Source organism: Canis lupus, chromosome 6 (assembly GCF_003254725.2).
Source record: "Canis lupus dingo isolate Sandy chromosome 6, ASM325472v2, whole genome shotgun sequence".
Taxonomy (NCBI): domain Eukaryota; kingdom Metazoa; phylum Chordata; class Mammalia; order Carnivora; family Canidae; genus Canis; species Canis lupus.
Window position 1 is genome coordinate 37,391,914 of NC_064248.1, and position 23,453 is coordinate 37,415,366.

The 23,453-nt window shown below is 43.7% G+C and overlaps 1 protein-coding gene across 4 annotated transcripts in view; it reads left to right on the forward strand.

Moving 5' to 3' along the window:
* LOC112640446 (CREB binding protein) overlaps positions 1-23,453 on the forward strand; it is a 126,630-nt gene that overhangs the window by 77,147 nt on the left and 26,030 nt on the right. For 3 of the 4 annotated variants that reach the window (XM_049110961.1, XM_025416705.3, XM_049110963.1), the window contains 14 exons: positions 3,505-3,747; positions 5,098-5,200; positions 5,574-5,720; positions 6,780-6,897; positions 7,769-7,940; positions 8,256-8,300; positions 10,381-10,505; positions 11,110-11,298; positions 12,676-13,092; positions 15,054-15,233; positions 16,226-16,415; positions 20,057-20,175; positions 21,610-21,849; positions 22,267-22,355. In XM_049110961.1, coding sequence (XP_048966918.1) covers positions 3,505-3,747; positions 5,098-5,200; positions 5,574-5,720; positions 6,780-6,897; positions 7,769-7,940; positions 8,256-8,300; positions 10,381-10,505; positions 11,110-11,298; positions 12,676-13,092; positions 15,054-15,233; positions 16,226-16,415; positions 20,057-20,175; positions 21,610-21,849; positions 22,267-22,355 — 2,377 coding nt within the window. The remainder of the gene's footprint in view (positions 1-3,504; positions 3,748-5,097; positions 5,201-5,573; positions 5,721-6,779; positions 6,898-7,768; positions 7,941-8,255; positions 8,301-10,380; positions 10,506-11,109; positions 11,299-12,675; positions 13,093-15,053; positions 15,234-16,225; positions 16,416-20,056; positions 20,176-21,609; positions 21,850-22,266; positions 22,356-23,453) is intronic. The other variant, XM_049110962.1, reaches the window with a different exon arrangement.

Here is a 23,453-nt window from a genome sequence, read left to right on the forward strand (position 1 = left end):
ACTGAGAATGACTGCGGACTTGAATGTCCGCAGTGTGCCCCATGCGCAAGACCTGTTAGTGGTGCATCTCTGTTCTTGGAGGAAGGACTGTGTTTGACCTACATGACAAGTGGCAGGTGGGTCCTGAAGAGAGTCCACTATAAAACTTGGCCTTTATTTCCAGGGTCATAGTCTCCCGATTGATCAGAAGGGGAATGGTGAGGCAGTGGAAATGTTGGGGGTATTTTGAAGATTTGCTGCTGGCAGGAATGGCACTGACACAGAGGGTGAAGAACCACGCTGTGTGAGGTGACATAGTATGTATGAAATACAGCATTAGGCTCTGAGAAAGGAAAGAAGATGTAAAAATGGGAAAAAGAACAAGAAGTTTTGACATTTAAAGAGGTAAATGTCAATGTATAAAAGTGATTAATGTGGAAGGCCTCGTTCTCAGTGATGCCAGATAAATGAGCGTTGCTGCTTTTAGCACCCCTTGATTTTGTTTCCCACCAAGGCCCGTGGTGCTGTGTGCTGGGAGGGCAATCACTCGGGCGCCCTGAGCTCTGTAGGGAGCTCTCCGGGGCTGTGTGCTCAGCACCATGTGCAACACCTGGAGCTGAGCCCCATGTTGGGTGCTGCCTTGAGGGGAGTGTTACAGGAGTGATGAGATAAGTGTGGTTTTCTCCTTCTGGGGTCCAGAGCTGCCGTTGTATGTTCCAGGGTAGGGGGGCTATTAGGTTAATGTGTTCTCTCTCCCAGCCAACCCTGTACTTGCTCCGTCTATGGAGGGATGGAGGGAGGACATGAAGTGTAAATGCCCAAAGAGAAGCAGAGAGGCCCAGTAGGTGTTGTGGGAATTATAGGAAGCCTCACTGCCACTCAAGAGATCAGAAGAACTTCTAAGAGGGAGGGTAATGTCTTGAGCCCGCAGAACAGAATTTAAACAAGAGTTTACTTTTCGTGATGGCTCCTCTTGGAGCCAGCCGTCACTCCGATAGTAGATATCTGCGTTCCCCTACCCTGAGGTATTTGTGTCACTCAAAAGTAGCCTTTGGCATTTGGACTCCAATTGGACCATGCTCCAATGTCAGAGACCTTATTTTACCTTTTTGTGCTTTATTTTCCGTATATCTGAATTGTTAGAGTTGGCAAGTTCCAAATGCTTACTTGTCTCCTGATGGGTAGTGTATTTTGTTTTTATAAAAAAAAAAAAAAAAAAAAACCACCATAATGTTTATATGAAAGAAATACATGCATTTAATAAATACAAATACAGTGATAGTGTTAGAGCTTCCATGGGAGACTGGCTTGCCCATAAATGGCCTTTGGCTTGGGAGTGGCATTCACCCTAAGGTGGGGCATTTTGATGGAAAGGATGGCATTTGAGGCTGGGTGGATGAAAGTGGAATATTGTAGGAAAGGTTATTATTTTTTTACCCGGAAACAGAAGGCCACATAGACACCTTCTTTCTTTAAATTCCTCTCCACAGTTCATCACTGTGTATAGCAAATATAGTCTAGGTCTGTTCTTTCTTATACCACTAGATGATAGAAAAATAAATCATCCTACCATTATTACTTTCTTTTTAACATCAGTGTTTTGTTTTATTTTTTAAGCAGGCTCCATGCCCAGTGTGGAGCCCAACACAGGGCTTAAACTCACTATCCTGAGATCAAGACCTGAGCTAAGGGCAGCAGCCCTGGTGGCTCAGCAGTTTAGCGCTGCCTTCAGCCCAGGACGTGATCCTGGAGACCCTGGATTGAGTCCCATGTCGGGCTCCCTGCATGGAGCTTGCTCCTCCCTCTGCCTGTGTCTCTGCCTCTCTCTGTGTGTGTCTCATGAATAGATAATAAAATCTTAAAAAAAAAAAAAAAAAAAAAAGAAAAAAGAAAGAAAGAAAGACCTGAGCTGAGATCAAGACTCTGATGCTTAACCCACTGAGCCACTCAGCCGCCCCTAACATCAGAGTTCTTTTAGAAAATTTGCCTTGTCAGTTTTAGGAATGTGGCAGGCACATGTTGAAAGTCTGTGTGGTGGGGAGTATTAACTTTAAAAGAAATCATACATGACTTAAGTTACATGCTTGTCATAAAGTGTACTTGGGAATTGTTTTTCTTTTATAATGAGGTGCTTGGTGTGTGTAATTGTATCTAATGAGCGTTAATGAGTTTGAGATCAGAATATCCTTATTAGAAAAGTTAATAGTATAGAATGTGTAATTACCAAGATTTTTTTAATATACATAACTTTAATTAAAATTCTCTGATAAGTATGTGAAGTGTTTATGTTCTGGTTGCATGGGTGAATGTGAGAATATTATCTTTACACATAATTGAATATGAAAGGAAAGCTTTGTGATTAGTGCTTAATGTATCAAGGATCATATGTTATAGTATCAGTTTTATTATAAGCCACTGTTTATAACATGACTCTAAAGTTTGGGGAAGTTGGAAAGAAGGGAACTCTTAAGAATAAATAGTAGGACATAAACTTCTGCCTTATGGTAAGTCACCAAAAGAGGACATTTGGATGGTTGGACAGAGGGATGAGTTGAAGTGACCAAGGAGATGCAAATTTGGGGTCATCTCTGTTAACTTTGAAGTCCTTAGGAATGGGGTTCTTTATGTTGCCACAGATTTTCCTCTGGTCTTTTGGGATTCGCCCTGGTAGATGGTAGAGTGCCCTGCAAGCCATCAGAAGGCCGGGTGGTGGAAGCTGGGGCTGGCTGTGTGAGGTTATGCCAGTTCCTGAATCTCAGTGGTACTGAAGTGATACCTGAATAAATGAAAATCCACACAGAATCACCAAGCCTCGTTCCATCCATTAATTATAGCTAGATCAGTCAGTCAGGTACAGTATTTCTTGAACGGCTTTAGGTAGCCAGACAGCTTAGCATGGGGCCTTCCTGCTAGGAAACCGGAGGACAGGTGTGATGTTAATGCCATTATACATGTAAGTTTTGAGGAATTGCAATTTTGTCTTTAGAAAGATTATGTCCTTGATTTATTAATAAGTAACAAAATTGACCAGCTGGGTGTCACCTCTGCCTCTTCTTTAATCCTCTTACCTGTGCAGGAGAGCAGGGAAGGACCCCAGGGAAAATAGCTGCCAAGGGGGCCCCCTGACTTCATGTCAGTAATGGCAGATGACACACCACCTCCTGCCCCATGAGAACACTTTATCTTGTCATGTGTTTGCCACTCCTCCGAAATGGACTTCTGAGTCTCTAGATTTAATACATAATTTTCATTAAGTGATCTCTGATTTTGTGGTCTGTTGCCTTGTAAGATCAAAACTTGAATTTTCAAGTGTTTGCTCCTCAAGCGCTGCTGTGCAGAATAGGTGACCAGGCCAGAATCCCTTTCTCTGCGCAGCTCCATTCTCAGTAGCCTTGTTCTGTTGCCTCGTGACATACTTAGATAGATTTGATGAAATTGTACTTGCTTCTCAGTAGCTTGTCAATCATTTGTGAACTTCTCCCTTTTACTTACCTTTTTCGTTTGTCTGTCTGTTTGTTGTTGTAGCCATCCTGGGGTCTCCAGCTAGTGGGATTCAGAACACAATTGGTTCTGTTGGCACAGGCCAGCAGAATGCCGCTTCTTTAAGTAATCCAAATCCCATAGACCCCAGCTCCATGCAGCGCGCGTACGCTGCTCTTGGACTCCCTTACCTGAACCAACCCCAGACGCAGCTGCAGCCTCAGGTTCCCGGCCAGCAACCAGCACAGCCTCAAACTCACCAGCAGATGAGGACTCTCAACCCCCTGGGTAGGTGAAGGAACACTCAAGAACTTGTTTATCCAATGCAGCAGTGGGAATGAGAAGTCTTTCTGGAACCCAAAGCTGTTTACTGTTACTGTAAATTCAAAGTAATATGTATATAAGTTATGATGATGATGATGATATCTTTTAAATGTTTGAAATAAAGAACTTCCAGGAAAGGCTGCAGTGCCCATGCAGGGAAGATGTTACAGGCTTGAGAGAAGAGAAGCATTTGCAAAACAAACCAACATGGGATTGCTATGCCACTCCTATCTGGACAGTTTTCATAAAGGCATTTCACATGGCTCAGAATGCAGAATCTCATGAGTTAGAATTACGATTGTCCCACTTGTCGACCACTGATCTGGTGGAGAGCTCGGAGGTGGCCTGCCACTTCCTGGCACATCTTGGTCATGGGCTGACCCATAGCTGGAGATGACCAGCCCAGCCGGGGCAGTGGTCTTGCAGGAGTCTCCGGAAATGCCTCCTGCCTCGGCCTTCTCCCTGGCATGGCATTTCCTGCTGTCATCTCAGCACGTCATTAGCCAGGGTTTGCTCATTCACTCACACATCTCCACAATCTCTGCATATTGTTTTATTTTTAACATTTTTCTTTAAATTGATACAGAGCTCTTAAAGTTAAGCTTAAGCCAGGCAGTTACATCAGTCAAGTCAAGTCAAGGTGGTTGTGCTAGCTTTGTTGTTTTCCTAATAGAGTACGTACTTTAACCTTAAAAATAACTCTTCTATGAGTGACCAGTTAAAAACATCTCATTTATTGCTCTTTGGACAAAACTGCCCTAATGCATACCTAACTTCTGGCCATGAGACTGGGTTAGAGCCCTCAGACCTGAGTTGTAAGGTGACTACTCCTATTTGAGGGTATAATTTGGGACAAAACTGTTAGCCTCTCTCGGTCTCAAATTTTTCCTACTTTAAAATGAATACACAAATTTTTTCACTTGCATGTAATTTCTATGATTTTATTTTCTGATAGGAAAAGAAAAGTTGACACAAGTATATGTGGCAGGTTGGTGTAGTTGTTGAGAGCACAATATTAATGAAGCCAGAATATAAGTCTGAAGCTACAGTTTTTTGCACCACCACAGAGTACATGTATAATACCAAATAGCCTCCACAGAAGTGCCTGATTTTGGTTATAAAATGCAGTGAGAAGGAGTCTGCAACTGAGTTTGTGCAAGTTGATTACATTATTGAAAATAGAGTTTGCAGAGTTCCTGCTATAGTGGCTGTGGTTATAACTCAAGAATTACTTACTTTTGTGGTGACTTGTTTATATTATCAAAACTTTGAAGTGTAATTTAGGAGTTGGTTGATTTCTTTCTGTCTTTAAAGGAAATAACCCAATGAACATTCCAGCAGGAGGAATAACAACAGATCAGCAGCCGCCAAACTTGATTTCAGAATCAGCTCTTCCGACATCCCTTGGGGCCACAAAGTAAGACCCAAGTTTTAGTCCGCTCCTATCTGCGTGACAGTAGCATGTGAAAGTGGGTTGGGAATCACAAAACTGTGATAGTTTCTAAATGTGTGATAGCGAAGATAGTTTAAATGGGGGGCGGGGGGGGCTTTTTATTATTACTATTATAAATGTAGAGCAAATAATAAACACGGTTTTGTTTTTGTTTTATATATATATATAACATATGTATAACAAAATTGCAAATATATACACACACACACACACACACACACACACACCTTGGCTGTCTGATTTTTAAAAGTCAGATGTGGTCGAAAGACCTCATGTAAATGAAGCACATTTGCTCCACTGCAGTAGGTGTACTGTATGTTCTTGTTCTTTCCCCTAGCCCGCTGATGAGCGATGGCTCAAGCCCTGCAAACATTGGGACCCTCAGCACTCTGCCTACAGCGGCCCCTCCTTCCGGCACTGGTGTTCGGAAAGGCTGGCATGAACACGTCACTCAGGACCTGCGGAGCCATCTAGTGCATAAACTGTATGTGCCTACCTCTCCTGTACTCACATATGATGGAGATACTTTGTGGCTGACAGCAGTGGGACAGTTTGGCAGTTTAACTGATGTCTGATTTAATTCCTAAATGGTCCTCTGAGTCCCAGATGACAGTGCCCTAGAAGTTGAAGAGGGTCACACACTCGTTCATGGAGCCACAACCACTGCTGGCAGGCCAGAGAATCCCATTTAGGAGATGTCAGAGCATCCATGGCTCTTCCCTGTGGGAGGACATAAACTCTGACCCCTGTCACAAAGGTTAAGACTCCTAGTGTGGCCAGACCTTCCATCCTCTGAGCTCTGGCACGCAACAGGGCACTGGGCTTATTAGCTCAGAAGCTTTGCCTTGTTTTGGAGCTCAGGATTATAATTGTGGAGGCCCATGAGAATTGGGTGAATTTGGGCCCAGTAAATACAGAGGGCATGATAGCGCCACATATAGTATGTTAACAGACAGGAAATCAACAGTTAACTTTCTCGAGCTAGTTAAGTTGAAGGTGAAAATGATCAGTTTAATTTCCTTGGAGTGTTTTTTTTTTCCCTCCATCTTAATGAAAATTGTTTATAATAGTTTAAAAATTAGGGAGTTCAAGGGTGCCTGGGTAGCATCCACCTCTTAATTTTGGCTCAGGTCATGAACTCAGGATCAAAGAATCAAACCCTGTGTTGGGCTCCACGCTCAGCAGGGAGTCTGGTTAAGATTCTCTCCCTCTGCTCCTCACCCTGCTCACATTCTCTCTCTCTCAAACAAATCTTTAAAAATTAGTTTAAAATTGTATTATTCTTGAAATGATCTAGCACTTACTGTAAATAGCAAAATAATGTTTAAATGTATAGATAAATTGACAAGTCAGTATTGTCTCCAGAAAGTGACTTCATTTGTGTGTTCGTATACTGGGCAAGAGAGATGTGGCATTTCTCTCAGCGGTACGTTGCTGCCCTTAAGTAGATGGTCTTGTTTCTCTGTGTATGTGTCATCGTGTATAAAATAGCAGGATACTGATGGTGTCTCGAAAGTCTGTTGACAGCATGTTGTCCTTGCAGCGTCCAAGCCATCTTTCCAACCCCTGACCCAGCAGCCCTAAAGGATCGCCGCATGGAGAACCTGGTGGCCTACGCTAAGAAAGTGGAAGGGGACATGTACGAGTCAGCCAACAGCAGGGTAGGTTGCCATACGTGTTTGAGCCGCATGACACATACCGTAGAAAAAACTGCATCCATCTGGCTTAATGTCTGGAAACGGGGAGATCTGTTAGTCACGTAGACTAATCACCTCAAGGACACTGACTAGAGAGACCCCTGCACAGCTCTTGGTTGACTACAAATGTCACCATTACAGTGGTGAACAAGGCATGTAAAATTGTGTTTTAGGGATCCCTGGGTGGCGCAGCGGTTTGGCGCCTGCCTTTGGCCCAGGGCGCGATCCTGGAGACCCGGGATCGAATCCCACGTCAGGCTCCCGGTGCATGGAGCCTGCTTCTCCCTCTGCCTGTGTCTCTGCCTCTCTCTCTCTCTCTCTCTCTCTCTCTCTCTCTCTCTCTCTGTGACTATCATAAATAAAATTAAAAAAATTTAAAAAAAAAAAAATAAATAAAATTGTGTTTTATCCACGGATGTGCTTTATAGCGGGCCTGTTTATAATGCTTATACTGGGTTACTGCCAGTGTCCAATATCCAAGACTGACCTGTGGAATGAAATGCAGTGTGCATTTAGTGCCTCTTGTCTGATAAGTCCTGTAATGTCACTGGGTGTTCAACAATAAGTTGGGCCTTAGCTTTCTTGGTTAGAAGTGCTGGATAATGGGGTACCTGGCTGATTCAGCCAGTAGAACATGCGACTCTTGATCTCAGGGTCATGAGTTCAAGCCTTCTGTTGGGTCTAGAGCTTACTTAAAACACAACAGAACAACATACTTAAAAGTGCGTTAGTCTGTTAAAACATATAAAACAGGTTGGGGTTTGGGTTTTTGGGGGGTTTTTTGTGTGTTTTTTACAATTTTGGCTGTTTAATATTGAATGTTACTGCTTTTTAGGATGAATACTATCACTTACTGGCAGAAAAAATCTACAAGATACAAAAAGAACTAGAAGAGAAACGGAGGTCACGTTTGCACAAACAAGGCATCTTGGGTAACCAGCCTGCCCTGCCGGCCCCTGGGGCACAGCCCCCAGGGATTCCGCAGGCACAGCCTGTGAGGCCTCCAAGTAAGGACTTCACTTCCTTCTGCCAGCCCTCAGTCTCTTGGCTTGTTTTCCCTTTTGGGTTTGGGGTGTGTTTCTAAGCTTCCAGAACTATGTTCTTGGGGATTTCGCCCTTTGGAAGCTATATGATAGTGGCCATGGCCTTCCACTTTGGCCCATTTTTGGAGAGGCCTTGTGAGGGTGTGCTAGCATCAGAATGCACAGTGCTTTCGTACCTACTCACTGGTTTTCCCTTTAAGTTTGAAGTTCTCAAGGTAAAATTCCTTATTCCCAAAAGAAGGATTATTTTAAATAAGCAGGTTTTTTCTGCCATTGCAGACGGACCCATGCCCCTGCCAGTGAACCGCGTGCAGGTGTCCCAAGGTATTGAACCATTGTTGTGAATCATGTTTTGGTTTAACATTCAGTAGCTGCCAAAGTTGATTTGTTGTTCTTTGCCCTCTGCATTTCTTTACAGCTCCTTATTAATCACTCCATTCCTTTTGCTGATGATCAGAATTCAGTTCCACAGGCAATAGGAGTATCTGTGATATTGGGGAGTTAGAACACCATAGGAAAGCTCTCCCAGGAGATGAGAAGTAGGGTTTGGCTTTTTTTTTTTTTTTTTTTTTTTAATGAACAGGAGAGGATATTACTTTTAGAGTTTCCTTGAAAAGCTGTGTTGTAGGGGAAGGAAACCTGTTAGAAGGCTGCAAAAGAACCTTGAGCTGGCCTGGGGCAGGGCGTGGTGCAGGCGGTGAGGGGGGTGTTGGCTAAAGAGTGTTGTGTTCCTCCTCAGGCAGGGATGTGCTGGCAGCTGGCCTGAATCACTTTTAAAGGTTCTTTCTCAAATTGAGATTCTATGGTGTTTGTGGTTGAAATGGTCTTTGGAGTTTGAGAAAGGAGCATTTTGAGCCTTTTACAGCTTTTGGTACATCAAGACTTGAACAATAGAACATTTTTATAGGTTGTAAAATAAGGTGGCGATGTTATCCAGGAGGTTCCAAAGCAAGGCCTTGCTCTCTTGCTATATGCAGAGTAGTCCTGAGAGGGGAGAAGAGATCATTTAAAAAGTTGTGGTAATCTTGGGGCACCTGGCTGGTTCAGTTGGGGGAACATGCAACTCTTAATCTGAGGGTCGTGAGTTTGAGCCCCCCATTGAGTGTAGAGATTACTTCAAAAGATAAATAAACTTTTAAAAAGCTGTGGTAATCTTAATTGCATACTGAAGAGACATGGTAGGTAAACTGATGTTCAGGAGAAACTTCAGGATCTTGTTTCGGGGGACTAGATGTGAAAGAATGAAGGAAACCAAGAAGTCAGGGAAATGGAGCCTTCAGAATGTACCTGAATCCTGCATAAGGGATGACATGAAAGATTGTACTTATTGGGGATATGAGGAGGGCTGTTGAGCAGTATATATGGAAGGAGTCATAGAGCGAAGCACCTACCTCCCTTACCTGTGAGGAGAGGGTCTCTTTGTGGTACTGTTTCTCAGTACTGCCTTTTTCTCTTTCTTGTTCATAAAATTCTCAAGGAGAGGATTCCTAGAAAGTCTTCTTGGCCCTGTGCAGATACTCATTTTGTTAGGGTGACATTTCTAGGTGTCCTTGAAGGTAACGCTGAGGGAGGCACATGTTCTCTAAGACCTGCTCACATCTATGCCAGTGTTCAAGCAACACCTCAAGGATTCTGTTAGATTTCCAGTATCAGTCCTCAGACTTGCTTGAACCAGCATTGATGTAGAGCTTTACGTGTAGATGCGGAGTTCACAGGCTTGTGGGAAGTAAGGAAGAATGAGACGCTGTGGTCCGGAGACATTTAGCAGCCAGTGAGGTGACTTTCATAGTGTGACACTCCTGTGGACTGTGGATACCCCTGGGAAGGTGAAGGTAGCCACAAAAGGGAGAGCTTCCCACTCTGGAGAGAGGAGGCTGGGATTGAGAATTGCTGACCCTTGGGCACTTTCTAAACATTGAACATGCTTATAAAATTAAAACCATATTTTAAGTCTCATCCCAGATTCTAACAATAAATGTAAACCCAGCCAAAGAGCTAGGAGGCCTGGGCTGACGGGGCAGACAAGAGAGAAGGGAGCCATGTGCTCTTGCAGGTGCTAGGGAGATTGGCACCGATGGGTGCCCTGGTCTTAGCCAGTACCTCTTCCCTGGAGGGTAGGAGCACCTTCCTGGTGCCGCCTTGTTCACTGGTGCTTCACCTGACTTTCTCCCTTCATCCGCTTGTGCTGCCCTGCCCTCACCCCACCAAACCACTCTCACCACCATATTGGTGCCATTTTTCTGTATTTGATAAGTGTTACGTCACCATCTTTTCTGATTTGCTGGGTGATTTCTGTTGTACATCTTGCATATATATTCTAACTTATTTTGCTTAGAGTTTGGCATGTTGTAACTATTTTCCTGTGGGTACTTTTTCTAATGAATCATTGTGGGTGCATTTACAGGGATGAATTCATTTACCCCAATGTCCTTGGGGAATGTACAGTTGCCACAAGCTCCCATAGGACCACGTGCAGCATCCCCCATGAACCACTCTGTCCCGATGAACAGCATGGGCTCCGTTCCAGGGGTAAGTGCTTCCTTTTGCCTCAGCTGTGCTGAGAAGGCCTTGCTTGAATAAGGAAAATTCCCTACACAGTGAAATTGTAGATCCAAGAATCCTGTGGTGCTTGGTCCTCTGGATTTGATTGTGCTTTATTTACTTCATATGTCCCTCTCTTTTTGGTCTTCATTACTATAAATGAGAATTATTTGGCCATTGTTTTTTATTGGGCTAATAAATTCATAGGGACTTGGGGCTTCATGAGAAGATACAAGTTCTGAGATTAGAGTGGGCAATCTCAGATATGTCGTTGAGAGGTCCTTGACAGTGTCTCCTGACTTCTAGGGCTTCCTCTACTGGGGCTACTTTCTTAACGCTTCAGAGAAGTCGTAAAAGGTGTATTTTGACCTTTAAAGTATAGCATGTTATTGATCTCTATTCAGAGATAAATTTGAAGTTGGTTCCTTGGAGACCTTGCATGAGGAAGCATGCGGAGTGCCTGGGAGCCAGAAGGTCTCAGTGATGGTTCTCTTTCCACAGGGAAGGGAGGATTCAGAGTTCTGTCTCTCCCAGTTTATCTTCAAGACTCTGGCTCTTGTCCTCTGATCTCTTGATGATACTTGTCTTTTAGATGGCCATTTCTCCTTCCCGGATGCCTCAGCCTCCGAACATGATGGGCACTCATGCCAACAATATTATGGCCCAGGCACCTGCGCAGAACCAGTTCCTGCCACAGAACCAGTTCCAGTCCTCCAGTGGGGCGATGAGTGTGAACAGTGTAGGCATGGGGCAGCCAGCAGCCCAGACAGGCGTGCCACAGGTACCGTGCACCAGTGATGGGGTCCCCGCTTCCTCTTGACTCAAGCATATCTTATGAGATTAGAATTCCAGAATACACGTTTTATTTTTACGTTTGAGCATCTCTTGATTTTTTTTTTAACCCCCATTCAGTTTTGTTATTTTTACCTTCTTTAGAATGACTCTTATCATCATTCAACTTCATACCAAACGGAATGGATTGTGGTTTTTTGGGTTTTGGGTTTTTAGTTATCATTTTCTTGGTTTTTAGTTGTGTGTTTTAAATTCACATGTGATCCTGAGAGACCTTGAATATTACAGTGAGGACAGGCCTGTTAACTCAGCCTGGCAGTTTGGTTGGTGTGTCCTATTGTTTGTCTCTCTGAGCTTGTCATCCTGGGTAAGGTCCGCTAACTGGATTGATTGAATAGTTCTCGTCGTGTTTTTAAGTACTCTGTTTAAAGCTGAAGAAAACTATTTTCCATTCTGTTTAGTGCCTTTTTTCTTTTGATAATTAATTGTGATATATCAGATTGTTGCTATGTACACATGTGCATGTATTTAGAATAGACCAAATCTTCCCCTGGAAGATAATATTCATGTTTTCATTTTTTACATGAAGTATTAAAAAAAAAAAAGGTCATTAACTACACTAGATTTACTCACTAAATACTTATTAATTCTTCATTTCTGTAGCACTTTACTGCTCTAGAATAGCAAACTTGTTTCTGTAAATGTTTTCAACTCTGTGGGCCACAGAGTCTTTGTTTTCACTACTCAGCTCCATGGTTGTGGTAGAAAAGCAGCCATAGGCATAGTCATTCACACATAAATGAATGGGCGTGGCTGTGTTCCAATAAAACTTTACTATAAGAACAGGCAGCTAGCTGGATTGGGCCATGGGCATTAGTTTGCAGACCCCTGCTCTAGAGCAGTGATTTGGAATCACTTTTTTAAAACGTCCAAATAATATGAAGCAAGTCTCCATTTGGAAATCACTTTGCTGAAACATTTTAGTGTTTTAATAATTTCTTTTTAAAAAGAAAAAATAATAAATAAATAAAAAGAAAAATACCTTTTCCAGTGATCTAAACTATGGGTAGATGTTTTGGAGCACAAAGCTAGTAAGCTGAATGGGTATGTGTTAGTTTAAGCCAGAGGTTTCAGCAGTTCTATAAATCACAGTATAAGAAAGCATTCCACAGCATTAACTTCACTGGAAAGTGCACGTTATTGTAAGTGTACAGCTGGGTGAATTTTTACAAATGGCACATTCCCTTGAAACCAGCAGACCTCACCAAGAAGCCATGGTTAGATTTTCGTGCATTTAATTCTTCAAATCTGTTGTCACATTTTCACATGGGGAAATAATTTTAACATACTCTGTTCTCTCTATTAGGGACAGGTGCCTGGTGCTGCTCTTCCTAACCCTCTGAACATGCTTGGGCCCCAGGCCAGCCAGCTGCCCTGCCCACCAGTGACACAGTCACCATTGCACCAGACACCACCTCCTGCTTCCACGGCTGCTGGCATGCCGTCTCTCCAGCACCCGACGGCACCCGGGATGACTCCTCCCCAGCCTGCAGCTCCCACCCAGCCATCAACTCCCGTGTCGTCTTCCGGGCAGACTCCCACCCCGACTCCTGGCTCGGTGCCCAGTGCGAGCCAAACCCAGAGCACCCCTACAGTCCAGGCAGCAGCCCCGGCCCAAGTGACCCCACAGCCTCAAACCCCAGTCCAGCCCCCATCTGTGGCTACCCCGCAGTCATCACAGCAACAGCCGACACCTGTGCACCCCCAGCCTCCTGGCACACCGGTGAGCCCCGCAATCTGTCTTTGGGCTGAGACTCGTAATCGAGGACTTCCCCATAAAAAACATCCTGTCACAAAGCTGCCTTTGTGTCTTGGTGCAACCCCAGAAGGTGCCTGTACCCTAATCAAACTGTAGGAGCTATATTTTGTTTCCGACATTGGCTCCAAAGGCCATGTTTGGATCTGGCAGGATGTAACTTAAGATTATCTTTTTTAATTAAACGAGTTTTCAGAAATCAGTAGTTATAAAGAAATCAAACATAGGTCTGTACATAGGAGCCGTTGGTTCCCCATTATCCTAGGCAGGTGTCTTCTGAGTTTTAGTAATTTTTCTCTTAACATCATGAGGATATGATAAACAAGGCACATTCCTTCCTAATTGTATGTGCTTTGGCTTTGCCTGTCTTGTTTTCAGACCTGGAGACTTTTCGTCTCATGACAGAATGGCAAACTCAGGTTAGCACTTCCTGTAGCTCACCTCTGCCCAGTCCTTCCCAGACCTGCTGGCATTGCCCCAGTTACCATTGAAGTCTTTTATCCCCCCCTTAAAAGATTTATTTACTTATTTATTTGACAGAGAGCCCACGCACGCAAGCACAAGCAGGGAGAACTGCAGAGGGAGAGGGAGAAGCAGGCTCCCTGCTGAGCGGGGAGCTCGACTGGGGGCTCCATCCCAGGACCCCAGGACCATGACCCAAGCCAAAGTCTGATGCTTAACCGACTGAGCAACCCACGTGCCCCTATCACTGAAATCTTCACATCCATTTTCGTATCAGCCTAACTTAGAAACCATCTTTCCCCCTGAAATACATTAACTTTATTCTTGGAGACTGAGGATATTAAATAAATAAATAAATAAATACCCCCAACATAACATTACTGTTTATATTTCTTCTTAGGAATTGTGCTTATTATTTATCCTTATTTTATATTTCTAATCTCTAACATTCCTTTGTAATTTTATATTCTCTTCTGCTTACTTCAGTTAAAGCTCTTATTAGGTAGGGGCACCTGGGTGGCTCAATTGGTTAAGCTTCGGACTCTTGGTTTTGGCTCAGGTCATGATTTTAGGATCATGGGATTGAGCCCTGCATCAGGCTCTGTGCTGGACATGGAGTCTGCTTATCTCCCTCCCTCCCTCTTTGCTCTTCCCTGACTCACGCATGCTCTCTTGCTTTCTCTCTTTCTCTGTCAAATGGATAAATAAAATCTAAACAAACAAACAACAACTATAAGTGAGACTTTGAAAGTTGAGAATTCTTACGGTGGTTCCTGGCCTTGTTTGCTGACTTCTCCTTCACCACCCCTGTGCCTGCACTTCACAGGCTAAAATACCTGTCCTTGTTCCGTGTCAGCCTTTTATCCCCCTTCCTACTTGGGTACTTCTAGATCTACACTTCAGCCATTTATGGTAAACTTGAATGGCCTTATTGGAAAGAATTAATTTTAAAATAGAAGATTCTGTGACTTAGAAAACTTCCAGGGGATCCCTGAGTGGCTCAACGGTTTAGCACCTGCCTTCCGCCCAGGGCATGATCCTGGAGTCCCGGGATCGAGTCCCACATCAGGCTCGCTGCATGGAGCCTGCTTCTCCCTCTGCCTGTGTCTCTGCCTCTCTATCTCTCTTTCTCTCTGTCTCTCGTAAATAAATAAATAAATAAATAAATAAATAAATAAATAAATAAATAAATAAATAACTTCCAGAAAATAGTTTTATATCAACCTGTAGGAAGCACTGCACCTTCATCTCTGCATTCGTGGTAGGAAGCTCTTTCTGTTTCGACCTCATTGACTTCCTCTGGGACTCCTGTTTTAAATTTTCTCTTCTTCAGTTCTCTCAGATAGGGGTGTCTATTAGATTAGTGTTGAGAAATGTTCATAAGAAACTGGGTATTTGGTGAATAGCAGAATTAAACATCATTTCTGTTTTATTAACAGAGATATGTAATTCTGGTTTTTCCACAGCTTTCCCAGGCAGCCGCCAGCATCGATAACCGGGTCCCCACTCCTTCCTCGGTGGCCAGCGCCGAAACCAACTCCCAACAGACAGGACCCGAGGTACCAATGCTGGAAGTGAAGGCAGAGGTCAAGACCGAGGACACTGAGCCGGATGCCAGTGAAGCCAAGGGGGAGCCTGGGTCCACGGTAGGTGCCCTTCCTGGGGCGTGAACAGGTGTGCACCATACTGAAGCGTCCTGAGGCGAGACACCGCATGTTCTCCATGGACGACACTGCTTTTTGTTTTAATGTCCTGTTTGATGATGGATTCAGAGAGGATAAATGTTAAAAATAGATTAGTTATTTTTAGGTATTAGGTACGGGTTTTACTATATTTTGCCAGAAATGAAGAGGACACTGGTTTATATTCTAAATGATTGAATCATCCAGTGACTGCACTGTCATTCTTCATTCATAGGTAGTTCTGTAGAGTTAGACTGCACAAGGGTGTGCTCATTCATTAATTAACCTGTGGCAAAAGCTAAAGACTGGCAAGCCATGGGCTGGATCCACCCCCATCCACATGTTTTGTTTGGCCCACACAATATTTTTTAAAATGAGGAATTACAAATAAAACTCTGGGTTTCTGGCTTTTCTTTGAAAATGAGAAGCTCTGTCAGCCTTGTGCTTACATTCCTATGTCAGCAGTCTGGGTGGGAGCCTCAGCCCTGGCTTTTAGATGGGGCTTGGGCTCCAATTTGCCGGAGTCTCCACTCCCCACTCTGGCTCACACACCTCCTGCTGCATCATGTACTTCACCTGCCTGGCCCTCTGAGCAGTTTGGTTTTTGAAACTTGCCCCAACTTTCAAGAAGATTCTTGTTCCAAACTAGAAATGCCTACATGTAAAACTACTGGGCAGGTGATGGGGTGTGTATATGCAATGTCTTATAAGCACTCTAGCATATAAAATTTTTAAATTGGGACTATAATTGCAGTGGTGCTGTCCTAAGGCAACTCACCTGACACCAGATGTTCCAATCCTTCCTGGGGGAGAGGAAGGGATGGTAAATGCAACTCTTGAGTAGGGTACAGCTTGATAAGCCCAGATAGATTGTTAAGAGACTTCCAGTGAGGCTGAGTTAGAATAAAGGTCTTTGCTATTCATACATTATTACCTGTAATTCTGTATTTCTCAAGATGATGGAAGAGGATCTACAAGGATCTTCTCAAGTTAAAGAAGAGACAGACACAACAGAACAGAAATCAGAACCGATGGAAGTGGACGAGAAGAAGCCGGAAGTCAAAGTAGAAGCTAAAGAGGAAGAAGAGAACAGTGCTAATGGGGCCACCTCTCAGTCAACATCTCCTTCACAGCCACGCAAAAAAAGTAGGTTGTGTTTCCTGGACTTGTTTTATCGTGCTGCTTTTCCATCGTGTTGGGATTGCACACCACAGGTTAAAAGCTAAAGCAGAAAAATAATTGTCTCCCCCCCTTATATCTTTTCTGCCTGCCATTCCCCAAGTTTTACTTCTTCAGAAATGATGACAGAGAGCTAGACTGCAGCCTGAGGGCCCATGAGGTTTATGGTGGGAATGAGAAATGAGCCGCAGCTCTGAGGGGCAGCCCAGGAGCACATCTCTCCTCTGAGCCATCATTCCCCATGGGGCCAAAGTAGAAGTTGCATCTGAGTCCTTGTGCCCGCTGAGGAGCTTGGGCTTTCTTTACTCAGTAGGGCCTGGACGACCACGGATAGATTTGAGCAGGAGGTTGACTGCCACACTAGGGAAATTATCACCGTGGCTACACGTGGGTGCACTGTTACAGATGGGAAGGTGTGCTCAGAGTAAATGGGCAGTGGAACAGGACCCAGTGCCTGGTGCAGTGGGAGGGGTGCAGATAACTGAAGATGCTTTGCGGGGTGAGGCAGCCTCGCAGGGGGACTCAGAGGGAACCCATTGGAGGTCCAGCATGAAGTCAGCAGGGTGTCAGAACATTGTTAGGTGACCCTTGTAAATGAGGAATGTGGTTCAGGAAGTTAAGGGCTACTTGTGGCACATTTGGGAAAGTCAACAAAGAACTGTTCAAGGCTGATACTCTAGAGTAAGTTTTTGGTCTCAGACCTGTTAATACTCCTAAAGATTGAGGACACTTGAGTTCTTGTTCATGTGGATTATCTGCTGCTATTTACTCTTTTAGAAATTTTATTATTTTTTTTCTTTCTTTTAGAAATTTTAAAAGCATTCACTTAACAAATCTGTTACATGGCATCCATGAGTAACACATTTTTATGAAAAATAAGTTTCCCAGAACAAACATACTTAGCGTAGACAGTGTTTTCTTTACAATCTTGCGACTTGGAGATTTTAGCGAACGTGGCTGGATTCTCCTGCTGCACCTGCTGTCTCTTTTGTGCTGTATTGTTTGGTTCAAGTCCCTGAAGACAGCCCCGCCCCACACAGATAGGTGGTTGATGAAAGAATAAGAGCTTCTTCAGATAATTGTGGGTATTCTTTTTTGATACTACACCAAAACTCAACAAGTACAAGTTTTGTTAAGATTAGTTGCAGTGTTAAGTCTGGATATATAGCACTGAATTTTTATGCCCAGTGACAAGAGTCTGTTTTCGTGCTGTGAATGAGTCTTTTGCCCTTGCGTGAATTTTTTTTTTTTTTTTTTTTTTTTTTTAATAACGTAGTCCTTTGGTCATCTTGGAATTTGGCTTGCTGAGTTATGCAGATTTTCCAGATGTCACCATACATCACTATACAATATTTTTTAAATCAAATTTATTAATATCACTAGGAATTGCCTCAAAAATGTCTTGGAAATTTGGGAGGCTGTCAAATTCATGTGACAGATACAAGTTCTCCAGATTCTAATTTCGACATGAGTCCAAATGTTATCATTGGCAACAAATACCATCAGTTGTCCTTGGTGTAACTGGCCCACTTTGTTCCTGTTTGGGAAACTGTGCCGCGTACCCAGGTCTGAATAACCATAGCTTGTCTAACAGTCTTTTTCCCAGTTTTCCATGCTCTGTGCAGAGAAACTACTAGCTCTGCTTTCTACTCTGCGCATGCACGCACTTTCTCAGGGCAGTCCGTGCCTATAGCTTGGTGCCAGTTTCCCATTGGGTTGTATGAAATCAAGACGTGTAGCCATGGGCTGAGATTCATAACAGTAACGACGCTTACTACTTGAAGGACATTGTTGGGTACAGCTGGCATGTTTCCCCTGTGTGCACACCGCAGCAGCAAAGAGCACGATGATGACTAACTTGGGTCTGGTGCCGCTGCCTATGTTGTGCTGCTACGCCAATGGCCCACTTGTGCCAACATCAACACAGTGCAACAGGCAAATGGCAGCCTGGTATTAACGTGGAAGTCGTTTTATGTTATGGAAGTGATCATGAGTAACACATTTTTATGAAATGAGTTGATTCCATAGACCCTTAGGGCCCAGAGCCCTGCTAGGAATGTCATGTCTGTGCTCTATGTGGTTGTCACCAGCCACGTGTAGCTCCTGACCGCTTGAAATGTGACAGGTGTGACTGAGGAAGTGATTTTACATCAGACTGGTGGTGGCGAAAGACAGGAGTTTGAAGATGCTTTTTCCTTGGCATAGGTATTTTCAACAAACATGTAGTGAGTAAATGAGCAGTTGTCCAAAGTGACGTGTGTGAGGTTTCCCCTGGAAGATGATGACCCTGCAGCAGGGTCAGCACACACTGTGAAGAGCCAGATAGTTCCCCTCAGGCTTCATGCTCCAGAAGGTCCCTGTGGCAGCTACTCCTAGTGTGAAAGCCACCACAGACAGTATGGAAGCAAATGCGCATAACTGCATTCTAACAAACCTTTATTTTTGGAGATTAAAATCTGATTTCATGTGTCATGAAGTATTACTATTTTCCTTTTTTCTTAACCATGAAAAACCATAGAAACCAATCTTAGCTGATAAGCTGCACTAAAGGCAGGTGGCTGGCCAGACCCCTGGTCTAAGAAAAAAGAAAAAACTGTTAACTGAAGAATTGTTTTCTCATGACGAGTTACTCAAAGAAAAACAAATGCTATTCCGTTTCTGTAGAAACAATAGAAGAGGAGGAGCTGACAGAAAGCAGGTTGTGTATGTGTTTCAGGAGGCTCCTGTGGGGCACGTCTGCACACTAGGCCCAGCCCCGGCGCCCGGAGTGGGGTGCCTGCTGGGGAGGCCTGCATTGGGCAGTTTCCATGCTCGACGCCACCAGTGGTCCCCGCTCTAAAGCGGGATGTGGTATAACACAAGCACTGCTGACTAACCTGCCTCTTGCCTTCATAGGTTGTTAAACACATTTTTCCTGGTCATTAAAACTTACTGGGTTTTGTGTGAATGTACAGTCTTGAAAGTATTTGACAGCTAGTGTTTATCCTTTGGTGACAACAGAAAGTGTAGTAGGAAATGGAGTGGCTAAGTGGTGGAGTGAATGGGCATTGGTAAATGTACGTAGGAACAATCCAGAACTTTTGGGAAAAATGCTTGAGTTTGTAGCTCTGTTACTTTGTACATTTGTTTGTGAGGTTGTAATATAAAACCATTTGTCCCAGGTGTCTGAGTTTACTTCACCCAAGGACAAAAAAATGTCATCAGAGAAAGAGAGGCCCTTCCAGCAAAATGGCTTTATTACCACCCATTGGATCAAGGAAGCAGATTTGGGAGTTAGCTTCATTTTCTGTTCCAACACAGTTTTAGTGTCAGAAACCCTTTTGTTGAAGAAGCAAACTTGTCAGTGTGGTATTAAGCCTTGTGACATAGATGGAGTTTTAAAACCGTAACGTTAAACAGTGTTTTCAGAAGCCCCCAGATTGTAGCTTTAGAACATCCGTGGACTCCATGGTGAACGTGAGCCCTTGGGAGCACGGCTTGGGGGGCTGTGGGGGTGGAGATGATCGGAACCCTTTCAAAAGCAGCCCAGACTTCCATGTGAAATGTGATGGGATGGGGGTCTTGGTGCCTTGTAAATCGTGTCACTCCTTGATGTTTTCTAACTGTAGTCTTTAAGCCAGAGGAGTTACGCCAGGCTTTGATGCCAACCCTCGAAGCACTATATCGACAGGATCCAGAGTCGTTACCTTTCCGGCAGCCTGTAGACCCCCAGCTCCTAGGAATTCCGGTAAGTTAATATAGTAAAAGCCTTACCAGCAATACTCAGAGTATCCATGTTTTACCTCTGAAAATTGTGTAACATATTCTTGTTTTGAGGATTTTTGTCCTATAAAAAACCTCTCTGGGGGGCACCTAGGTGGCTCAGTAGGTTAAGTGGCTGCCTTCAGCTTGGGTCATGATCCCAAAGTCCTGGGATAGAGCCCTGTGTTGGCCTCCCTGCTCAGCAAGGAGCTTGCTTCTCCCTTTCCCCGTCCCCTACTTGTACTCTTCTCTTGCTGTCTCTCTCAAATAAGTAAAATCTTTAAAAATAAATTTATTTTAAAAAAACCTTTTCTGGGGGATCCCTGGGTGGCGCAGAGGTTTGGCCCCTGCCTTTGGCCCAGGGCGCGATCCTGGAGACCCGGGATCGAATCCCACATCAGGCTCCCGGTGCATGGAGCCTGCTTCTCCCTCTGCCTGTGTCTCTGCCTCTCTCTCTCTCTCTCTCTCTCTCTCTCTCTCTGTGACTATCATAAATAAATAAAAAAAAAAAAAATTAAAAAAAAAAAAAAAAAAAAAAAACCTTTTCTGTCAAAGCAATAGAACACCTTTGTCTCACTGAATGGAACATGCATTTCCCATGTGTTCTGTCCACGCCAGGATCTGTGGCAGGGTCGCACTACCTCTGGAGCTCTTCTATCTGAGCTTTGTGTGAGCTTTTGTCTGAAGGGCTGCATTTGAAGAACAGGTGCACACTAGTTAGAAAGCCCATGGCCGGGCAGCCCGGGTGGCCCAGCGGTTTAGCGCCGCCTTCGGTCCAGGGCATGATCCTGGAGACCTGGGATCAAGTCCCACATTGAGCTCCCTGCGTGGAGCCTGCTTCTCCCTCTGCCTGTCTTTGCCCCTCTCTGTGTCTCTCATGAATAAATAAATAACGTCTTTAAAAAAAAAAAAAAAAAAAAAGCCTGTGGCCCTCACATTCTGGGATCTCTGAGGAGTCTTATAAGGGCCGTAGTGACCCCACAGGTTTCTGTTGAGCGGTATCACTCTTTTTGCTTCTGTTTTTGTGTTTGTCTTCGAATTTCATCTTGTTTGCCAGGACCAAGGATAAATCTCTAGAAAAAAACACCATATCTGATAAACGTGCTTATATTTTAATTCAGTGGATTAAAAGCTGTATTTTAAATTTTTTATATTAAAACATTTTTTACCCATTCTTTTATTAGATAATATATTAATATAATATTATTTTGCCTTTGAAATAATTGGGTCACACTTGACCATACAGTTTTAGGTAATAAAGTCAGGGAAGTCCAAGCTTTTTTCAGTTCCCATTTACTACTGTTAGAAGCAGAAGTTTTTCTGGTGCTGATTATTTGTGGGTTTTGCAGATAAAACCTGCTACACACGACTGACATTGGGTGTTGGGGATCCACTAGACTGAGACTATTTTGTCTTTAAGGATTACTTTGACATAGTGAAGAATCCCATGGACCTTTCCACCATCAAGCGGAAGCTGGACACCGGGCAGTACCAGGAGCCCTGGCAGTATGTGGACGACGTCTGGCTGATGTTCAACAATGCCTGGCTCTATAACCGCAAGACATCCCGGGTCTACAAGTTCTGCAGCAAACTTGCAGAGGTCTTCGAGCAAGAAATCGACCCCGTCATGCAGTCCCTTGGGTATTGCTGCGGACGCAAGGTACAGTGTGAACGGTTTCTGGAACGTGAACTTCCCTGGTTAATCCAGCAGAGAGGGTGCTAGGATGACCTGACACATGTGATCTTGTGGTCACACCTGTGTGTCAGGAAGGACCCAGGTGGGGTCTGGTATGTGTGAACCCGTGTGGCAGATAATCAGAGCTGGAGGTACTGAGGAAGACGCTGGACTATGCTTTTCCATCTGTTCCGGCGTCCGTCTATGCATCTCTTACAAATGTCTCGGCAACTGATTCTGTCCCATTGAATCCAGAAATGTCTTCAAATAGCTGTGAAAATTGTTAGAAAACTATCCTGTGTACTAACAGAAATATTTGGCTAAATCTGACTCTCTAGTGAACTAGAACATTGTGTGACAGTACGGGAATATATCTTTAGTATTTTCTGCTTTGTTTTGCAGTATGAGTTTTCCCCACAGACTTTGTGCTGCTACGGGAAGCAGCTGTGTACAATTCCTCGTGATGCTGCCTACTACAGCTATCAGAATAGGTAAGCACCGAGCCGCCGTCTCCACTTATGGGACAAAAGGACAGTCTTAGGGAAAGGTGTGTTCATCTGATTATAGCCTGGGTATGTGATTTCTTTTCTGAAGTTTTACTGAAGTGGGCCACAGTTCCAGTGCTGGATAGTCGCTCAGGCCTATGGTCTCTTCAAATTAGAGCACGCTTTTATGGTATAAAAATTGAAGCTCAAAACTGCTCGCTGCCCTACTTGAATCAGGAACATTGGTTCTTAAACTGTGGTCTTTCTAAAATGTAACCATTATAGGAAAGAGTCTGGAGGTGAGAGCAAATCTAATAAAGGTTGACTTACCTTTTGAAGCTCTTAATAAAGTGGCTACATTGTACTTTACTATTTCACGTATAAGTATTTGCCTAGATAACTTGGCTTGGACAGCCTGATGGAAAGACTTGCATGAGTGATAATTTATGTTAAAAAGTACTAAAAGCTTTATACTTAAATTTTTTTAAAATTAATACCACAACACAGAATGAGATGTAGTGTTGTTGAGTTCAATATTAACTCCCCTGTTCTAGGATAGCAGTTTCAGGGTTTTGTGAGTGGGAGGCATCCTCAAGAAATATTTGCCATTCTCTTGCAATGTGGAGATAGCTGAATCTCCTGTTTTAAGCAGAAGAGAATGAAAATGCTTTTGTTGCTAATTTGCCACACAAATAGGACTTCCATAGTTTTAAAAGAGGGTGTTTTGAAAATTAAATTTAGTTGTATTTGTTGCCTCAAGTGGCTGCTCTGTGTTGCCATAGTGTGAGGGCATCGTGCCTGGAAGCACAGGTTGTAAATCTTGGTCAAGTTCAGCTGCTTTGCCTCCGTGTCATGAACAGGCAGTGGCGTGTATGTGATCAGGGTGCTGCTTTCTGCCTGTTCTTCATCTTCACGTTCGAGTATTAAATGTCCGCATTAGGGTTTGATTACTTGATCTTGTTTGCTTATAGTAATTACATTTGTCCTTACATTTCAAGAACAATAAGTTCTTGTTTAATCTGTTTCAAGAACAGATAAGTAAAGGGCTTTTTGTTATTTGTTCACAGGCCTGAATAATTTGGAACTTAATGTGAATTTTTTTTA